Source organism: Podarcis gaigeae (assembly GCF_964106915.1).
Source record: "Podarcis gaigeae genome assembly, chromosome: 1".
Classification (NCBI taxonomy): domain Eukaryota; kingdom Metazoa; phylum Chordata; class Lepidosauria; order Squamata; family Lacertidae; genus Podarcis; species Podarcis gaigeae.
Window position 1 is genome coordinate 108944144 of NC_139678.1, and position 9158 is coordinate 108953301.

Here is a 9158-nt window from a genome sequence, read left to right on the forward strand (position 1 = left end):
TGGCAAGCTATACTAGGAACCACACCAATTCCTGGACACAGCAGGATTAAAAACACTACAGGCCTGCGTCATAGGCCTACTTGGCACCAGCTTAGTTTCAGAACAGAGAAGAGGTACTACAACTACCCAAATCACTTTCCACCCTCCTTACCACGAGGTCATCTTAGCACCTTCCATGATAAAGCAATAAAAGAAAATTAAACACTGGGTTTTGAAACTGCCTGCTTGGAATTATGTCTACAGATATTTTCAAAGGAAACGTTCACACACTGCAGTTTACCGCCATCTTCTAAATTTCAACTGGCTGCAGTGCATAACATTTTTGCAGGAGAAAGGGAAGTGCTTAAACCTGATTCTGAGCAGCCAACTTAAAATGTATAATCGTATTCTTTCAGGTCGGACTCGTGGTTTTAAAAAAAATATTGCACTGTGATGTTCGCTAGCCTCTCTTCAGGTAAATAAATAATGAAATTTAGGGAGTCTGAAGCACAGAAAAAGCTAGTGCATTCTTTTCGGGGATGAGCAACAAATGGCTTAAAGGCAAAAGTATTTATTATATTTCATGTACATATATTTTAAGTATATTATTTAGCTGCAGCAGAAAGGACCGGTTTACAGAATTTCACTAGATCATTCTTCCTCTCCATTCTCAATATTTGTTACACAAACTTCTCTAGTCTTTTTTATGGTTATCACTACTACATTTTTATCTTGTCCCTTCTTCAATAAATTCCAAAGTAGTATAAAAGGTTCTTGCCCTCCTTTTTTACCCACACTGCAACCCTGTATGGTAGGCAGAAAGAGAGAGCGAATCACCAAAGGGCTTCCAAAGGAGTTCATGACTTACAGAATTTTTGAACCTCGGAGTCTGGGTCCAAGTCTGACACTCTAACCCAGGGTTTCCCCAAACTTGGGTCTCCAGCTGTTTCTGGACTACAACCACCATCATCCATGACTACTGGACCTGCTAGCCAGGGATGATGGGAATTGTAGTCCTCCCAACAAGTTTGGGAAACCCTGCCTCACCACTATGCTACAAGGGCAGCCAACATCATACACCCCAATATCTTCTGTTTGTATATGTTTTTCAGAGCAGGGTTTCCCTAAAGAAAGATGACTAGTGTCTGCCTCACAGCTCCCGTCTTCATGGGGACAGGCCAAAGCTCAAGCCATTTTAACACATTTTCCTTTGGACTGGGTTTTTGTAGCCAGAGTTAAGCCAAGAGCGTTCCTGCTTAATTATCATTTATAGCCTGTCCCACCTGAAAGGCTAGGGGTGGGGAACATAAACAAAAGAACAAAACCTGAACCTTAATGAAAGCAGAACGGAATTCCAGTATGGTAAAATCCATAAGCAAGAACCATGTGATCCTCTGTTCCACCTCCCACTTCTCTTGAGAAATGCCAATCTTCCCAAGCAATTATACTGATCCTATCCCGACTTCTATTGCAAAACAGATCACATATTTACCTAAGTGTGCTTTTCTGTGCATTTTATTCAGCTTTGAATCAATTTGTAATTATCTATACAATATTGTTTTCATCATAAGGATATGGCTTTTTGCAAAGAACACAAACTTCAGGGGAACAAAGGCACACAGATAATAACAGATACCAAAAAAAAAAAAAAAAGAATCTGAGGAGTATGTCACTACTGAAAACATTAAGACCAACAACAACAACAATCATCATAATAACTCTTCAAATGCTAGAAGCAGCAAACAAACTAGGGAGGTAACTGTACCTTCAGATGGCAAGGGAGTCAAGAATCAGCTAAAGGAGGAAAAGGTGGTTAGAACACTGACCTTAGCACACTGCCCTTAAATCTGTTTTATTTTTCGCTACTTAGAGAAACTAGGATGATTTAAGTGCCACACATATTTGTTCCCTATGTTCTCTCCAACTCCAGGAGAGTTGCTGCTTCAGTTAAAAAAGCCTTGTGGTAGGATGAACAAGCTGCTAGGAAACATGAAGTTACTTGGGCTATGTGGGGAGTGTACTTCTGCAACTTAATAGTAAAAAAATAAAATGCAACAGAAGTCATGTGGCTGCCTCTAAAGCAGCTTCCCCGTATCTCTTTCCTCCCCTTCTCTCCCCAGTAATATCCAAGAAACTAAACCTTGTGATAGGACTTCATCACACCATGAATTTTTCCCACCCCCAGAAACAGAAGCTAATAAAGTGGAATGGAGAAATGAGCAATGCAATGGCATCGCATCATACATTTCAGTTGCTGCTCCTGTCAGCAGTCATATGGATCCCTACTGTTTCTCATTCCAGCCTCCAGATGATGTTTACAGCCGTAGCATCTGCATTTTGATGTTACAATAAAGGAATGCACATGCATATTTCATTCAAAAATCAATTGCTTTCAGCTAGCGTGGGGTTTAACTGCCACATCCATTCTAAGAACATATGAACATCAGTTCATGGAAGAGACTGCCTTCATTGTGTTGTTCATTCATTCATTCATTGGAAATTGCTATTACAAACACTGTCCCCTTTGGGGGATTACACAATCTTTCCAGTAACCTCGTTCAGATACGGAGGCGTGGGAACTGCTGTGCTGCAATAAAATGTTTCAGTGGGTCGTGTTTACCAGTTAAATTCTAACAGTTAAAAAATAATAATTATGGGAAATAAAGATTAGTGGATACCAAGCTACTACAAACCAGGGCTGAACCTCACACCAGAAATACACAACATGTTACTCATTTATGACTTAGCAAGGGAACTTAGCTGAGTCACTTGATCTTGTGTACGGATGGGTCTCTCCCCCCCCCCCCATATCTACAGTATTTCCTATGGTCGCTATGGCAGCCCCAAACAAATGAAAACACAACACTGAGTTGAGGACCACATGGATATAAAAGTTAGCAAATATTTCCTTTTCAACAGCACATTTTAGAGTATGGAAGGGGGTGGGGAGGAGGAACAGATATCGTCACCAAAAGGCTATAGGTGACCTCAACAATGGTTTTCTCATCTTGTTCAAAGCATACCTCCCCAACAGCACATCTCAGAAAACACTAATTTAGGGGACTGAATGTACTTCACCTAAAGGACATTCCTAACTCGAGGGTGCTTCAGCTCACTCACTCACTACGCCAGTGTGGCGTAGTGGTTAAGAGCGGTAGGCTCGTAATCTGGGGAACCGGGTTCGCGTCTCTGCTCCTCCACATGCAGCTGCTGGGTGACCTTGGGCCAGTCACACTTCTTTGAAGTCTCTCAGCCCCACTCACCTCACAGAGTGTTTGTTGTGGGGGAGGAAGGGAAAGGAGAATGTTAGCCGCTTTGAGACTCCTTAAAGGGAGTGAAAGGCGGGATATCAAATCCAAACTCTTCTTCTCTTCTTCTTCACATTATTTCCTACCTAGTCCCCACAGCAGATATCCACTGGCAAGGGACAAGAGAGAGTTGCACAGTCCAGAGATGCTAGTATTCTTGTGCACCATTTCCTACGAGTTCAATAGCTGTTTGTATACTATGTCTGAACATATAAAAAAGACTACCTTATACCAAGTCCACCTTATACATGGGTCCATCTAGCTCATTAACCTGACAGGAGTTTTCCAGGGTTTCAGCCAGCAATCCTTCTCAGCCCCAACCTGGGACCTTCTTCGCACAGAACGTATGTTCTACATTGTGTGACAGCCCTTCCCTAAAGCAAAGCTACCTTGGTATTGCTTCTGTGCAGGTGGCCTTTATAAGCTAACTTCTCTGCAACCAACTCTCCCAAGTACAGGGAAGAGAGACAATGATGTTTTCTTTGGGATTTTCTTTGGTATTGTTCCTGAAACGCCTTTGACAGCATAATCCTATTCACACTTACCTAGAAGGAAGCTTAACTGAGCAAAGTGGGACTTGCTTCTGAGGAAACCTGTATAGTACTAGGATTGCACTCTGGCTGGCAACAGCTCTCCCCAAGTTTTAGACAGGCATCTCACGCAGCCCTACCCAGAGAAGCTGGTAAATGAATTTGAGATCTTCAGCATGCAAAACAAAACCTGGAAGAGTGCTACTCTGTCATATCCTAAATGGAATAACAATCTGTTTGCACTTCCCCAAAAAATGACATGTCTAAGACATTTTATGAGTAAGTGGAGTAGAAATGCACGCATTTTTAAAGTGAAATATATGAACTGGGGCATAACAAAGGTCACTTGGTTTATAGCTCACTTTTCTGTATATTTATTCTATTAAATTTCTATCCTGGCCTTCCTTCCAGGGCAGCAAACATAAAAAATAAAACAATAAAACATTAAAAACATTTCAAAACAATTTAGACTGTAGGCATTCTAAACAATAACCCCAGAGGTATACAGTGGTACCTCGGGTTAAGAACTTAATTCGTTCTGGAGGTCCGTTCTTAACCTGAAGCACCACTTTAGCTAATGGGGCCTCCTGCTGCCGCCGCGCCGCCGGAGCACGATTTCTGTTCTCATCCTGAAGCAAAGTTCTTAACCCGAGGTGCTATTTCTGGGTCAGCGGAGTCTGTAACCTGAAGCGTCTGCAACCTGAAGCGTCTATAACCCGAGGTGCCACTGTAAATTTAAGAGTCCTATGAAAAGCCAAAGGATATTCCACCATTCTGAATCAAAGTAAGGGGCACACACAAAGCAGAGGGACTTCAACCTAAATGAAGTTTGCTAGGAGGCACCAGGTGCCTTGAAACAAAAAAACACCCCATCAGCCACTTATCTGTACTATTTATATTATAGTCTTCCCTCCATGGAGCTCAGAGCGGCCTTACATATGGTTCGCAGGTGGTCTACCAACCAGGAATCGTTCGGGGCAGATGCCTTTTCACTTTGTTGAGCCACTTCATGTCCCTTCGGAGTGTTCATTACATCCTTTGGCCCTGATCCCAAAACCACAGCACATGCGTTTTGCATTATTGTCTTATTTTTATTTAACAGCCTTTATTCGCATTATTAAAGCAAGCAGCACTTGAGTTCTGATTTGTTCTTCTTCCGTTACAGTTTCCCTACTTGCTCTGCTTCAGCATGGACAACAGACAAGAAGCAGACCCATTCTTCTCTTTCCAACTTCTCTTTCTGGCTCGCAGACACGGCGAGTACTCTCTGCAATACTGTCAGCTAATCCAGACTACTAAGAAATATTTCTTCCACATAATTAAGCTTTTAAAATAGGCTTGGTGTCCCAACAGATTTCCTGCCTATAACCAAGACATATTAACGTACAATGATATGAAAGAACAGGTTCTGGCCTGTTGCTAAAGTAAATTCCTATCATAATCTACAGGGAAAAATGAAATCTGCACTTTTGTGCTTCCACTATACTTGCACACAAACCTGACACAAAAGACAGATTAGATTATTTTCAGAGCGGCGTACTCTGTTTCACACACCCTCATTTATACCTGCACAAAATGAACAATGAAATGCCTTGGGGAAGAGACTAGAGTGTTACTTAGCCTGGCTACATTGCTCCTGGTTTCTTTGGACAAGGCCAGGACATAAGTTTCTCCAACAATATTTTCAGATTGTCTAGCTGCCATGTGCTGAACTACCTGTTCTTTTATTTTGTGTACACAAACGCTAAGTACAGTCAGCACACTTGTTAACTCTTCAGATGCAGCCCCTGAGGAGGAAGTGAAAAGAACTGGAGACACAGGAACAACATTCACCCTTAATTCCCCTTGGAAGCATGATTGAACCTAACCATTCCAATGGACTGGAGGCAAGTTTCAACTTTTCAGTTTAGTGGCTTTTTCTTTTCAGTCACCAAAAGATAGGGAGAAGATGAAGCACACTTATTAGGTTATTCTTGTAGTGCCTTCCTTGCACTACTAAATTATGCATTTTTTATTTTGTTTTAAGGTTTTCTTTATTAGAAGCACAGCTGTTCCCTCCACTAACACCCCACATATACTTTCCTGTTCAAAGAGAGATTTCCCTTCAACTCTACATCACAGTCACATACATGCTAAAGATGGTTTGCTACGTAGCCAAGGAGATTTTCAAACTCTGTGCAGATTCCTAAGCATTCCCAGGTATTGCCTTTCAAACGCTAGAGCCCAACAATTGCCTTTTATGAAGCTAAGTTGACCTGACCTCCATGGGTGTATTTACTAAATCTGAACAGGGTGCCTTGTAAGGTGTATTATTTTTTCACCAGAACACTTTGTCCACATCCCCTCCCTTTTCCCTCTCCAAGTGTTTCCACATTGTATTTTACTTCTAAGGATGGGTTTCTCCCACACACAAACTTTTAATAAATATAACAGGAAAAATCTCAGCATTTTACACCAGATTGGCTCTCCATTATATCATAGAACGCCTTTCGCAAAAAAAAAAACACCAACCCACACAAAAAAATCAACCTCACAAAACCAGGCTACAATCCTGTGCACACTGATGTGGAAATGTGCACCATGGAACATTAAATGGGTAGTCGGGTTTTATGCCTTTTCATTGAGTCCTGATCTGCTTATTCCAAAGTAAATGCCCCACAGCCTGCTCCCAGTCCCAAGCAAGTGTGTATACTATACACTGCTTAAGAGATACACACACATAGACAGATAGATGGATAGATAGATAGGTAACGTGAGTATGAAATACGTGCTTCTTACAGTGCGAGTCTAAGCAAGCATGCTTACTCAGAAGTACTCCAGCGAGTCTTAACTGCAATCCCCAAACAGAACACCCAAACTGTCAGGAAGAATCAGAAACTAAATCCAAAGAGGAAATGCCCTGTTCGACTAAGAGCTGTTCGACAGCCGAACGGGTTTCCCTTGGGACATGGCGGTCTCTCCTTCCTTGAAGATCGGGGATTCTTCGGCTGAGATTCTTGCATTGCAGGGGGCTGGACTAGATGACCATAGGGGGTCCCTTCCAACTCTACATTTCATGGATTCTATGATCACAGCAACTCTACAGACCACGTTCTTCACGTGTTGAGGTCTCTGTTGAGTCAAAACCAGCACCACCCCAAACAAAAACGCCCCCACCCACCCCGCTCCACCTCTATTGAAACTCTCGACCTCTTGGCCAGGGCAGAAGAAAAGGAGGCGGAGCGCGCCAGAAAGGCAACTTGTTGCAACTTAGCCAAGTTGATCGTTCAATCCGCAGAGGCTTGCAATGGCTGGGGGTCGGGGGTGGTTTGCGTTGCTTCCGCGCGCCTTGAAGCAGACGGCAAAGGCTGCGGGTGCTGCTTACCCGGAAGGAGGGAGGCGAGCCGGTGCGGCGCACGTCTGGCCGTCCATTCCTCTCCGAGGCGGCTGAGGCTGCAGGCTCCAGGTGGAGGAGCTTGGAAGTCTTTTCCGGCGGCGCGCGAAGGAAAGCGCCCCCGCCGAGGCGCGCAGGCAAAGGCAGCCGCCCGCCCGTCTCACCTGTGGCGGCGGCGGAGGGGCAGAGCGCGCTCAGAGGCGGCGGCAAGGGCTGTCGCCCCCACGCCGACGGAGCGCGCCGTCCCGCCGCCCTGGGAGGCAGCAGCCCTGCATTCTTCGCCTCCTTCCCCGGCTGCGGCTGCTGCCCTCGCGCGCCCAGACGGTCCGCTCTGAACTTCCCTCTCCCTCCCTCCCTCCCTCCCTCTCTCTCTCTCTCTCCTTCCTTCCTTCCTTCCCTCCCTCCTCCTCCTCCTCCTGCTGCTTCCCCTGGGGCTCAGCGGGAGCCCGGCACGGAGCGCCAGAGGGATGGGAGGCTGCCCTTTGAAACCACACCTTGGAAAACTTCGCCAGGGAGTGGGGAACTGGCAGCGAGGAGCCTTCCCGGACGCAAACGCCAGAGGGAAACAGAGCTTCCCTGTTCCTCCGCGCTGCTGCTGGCGGTGGCCGCCGTCTCCTCCTCCTCCTCCTCCCTCCGCTTCGGGGGAGCCCTAGCTGCGGCTTCCCGCCTTGGCGCACACTGGCCTCGCCACACGCGCGCGCCGCCGTCCCTCCGCACGTTTTCCCGGGCTCAGCCTCGGCGCTGGAATTCCCCCCTCTTTTCACCCAGCGAACTGCCGGAGCCGGAGCAGCAGCTGTTCCCGTTAACGGGCTGCTCCAAGCTGCCGTCCCCCATTCCGGCCGCTAGGGCGGGAAAGCCAAGCGGACCGAGAGCCCCTTGCAGGTGGGGGGAGTGGGAGGGACTGATCCTGCAGCGTCTCGCCCTGCGCTCCTCGTTTCGACCTCTCCTGCTCTTTTCCCGCCTCTTCTGCTGGAGGAGAACGCTTCGTGCAGCCTGATGAACCAGCGGTTCTCAAACTTTTTTTTCTCTGCGCCACACTTTGGGAATAAAGAATTGCTCGCGCCACTGCCCAATTTGTTATTGATAAGAAATACCCTGAGAAACGGAAAGAAAGAACTCTTGGCAGTGCTTGATTTAGAACGCAGAGCACAACTACTTTATAATGTGATCATGGGACGTGCAGAAAGTATAAAACAATGCAGCTATAATGAATGAATCATTCCCAAAATATAATGATAATTGAGCCACTTACATATGTACCTTAAGAATGACTAAATTATTATTATTACCCTTATTGATTATTATTATTAATTTGGCTTCCAACCAAATATTAAAAACTCAATTATTTAGGTCCAGTTTGAGACAGACAAATTCTCATCAACACAAAGAAGCTTTTCTCTTTTCTGATCTTTCATATTTGTTGAGAAATGAAAATCCCCATTCACAACAATATGAAGTGGAGAATGGTAGAATAGCCGATGCCCCTGAGTATCCATATTCTGCAAATAAATAATAATCATTTGATACTATACTACACTGAAATGTTGAAATGTTTCTTTGATGGTCCTTGAATCTTCACACTTGCCATCTTTTCCTGCCACACCTTTGAGAACTACTGCTCTAGCCCATAAAAGCCCAGGCTACATTTAGTTATTATTACATTTATACAGGGTGAGTCTTTTAAAAGAGGCCCCGTGGAACATGTGTACTCTGTATCCATGGGGCCTCTTTTAAAGGAGTCACTCTGTATTATGTTCCACCTTTCCTTAAAATGGGTACATTGCTTTTTCCTCCCCTTGTCCTTATCATCCTCACAACAACCCAGCGAGGAAGCTTAGGCTGAGAACTGAGAACAAGCCCAAGGTCATTCAGTGAGCTTGCTGACTGAGCAGGGATTTGAAGATGTATTGGAGTTGTGGAGAACACAGATGGGAAGACTGCTGTTGTGCTCATGTCACAAGGACTACC

General features: G+C 45.1%; 1 protein-coding gene across 3 annotated transcripts in view; it reads right to left on the minus strand.

Moving 5' to 3' along the window:
* The window catches only part of COBLL1 (cordon-bleu WH2 repeat protein like 1), an 83353-nt gene extending 75197 nt beyond the window's left edge, over window positions 1-8156 (minus strand). For 2 of the 3 annotated variants that reach the window (XM_083704487.1, XM_083704481.1), the window contains exon 1: window positions 7182-8156. In XM_083704487.1, coding sequence (XP_083560613.1) covers window positions 7182-7228 — 47 coding nt within the window. In that variant the 5' untranslated portion in view covers window positions 7229-8156. The remainder of the gene's footprint in view (window positions 1-7181) is intronic. The other variant, XM_083704480.1, reaches the window with a different exon arrangement.
* Window positions 8157-9158: the final 1002 nt, after the last annotated feature.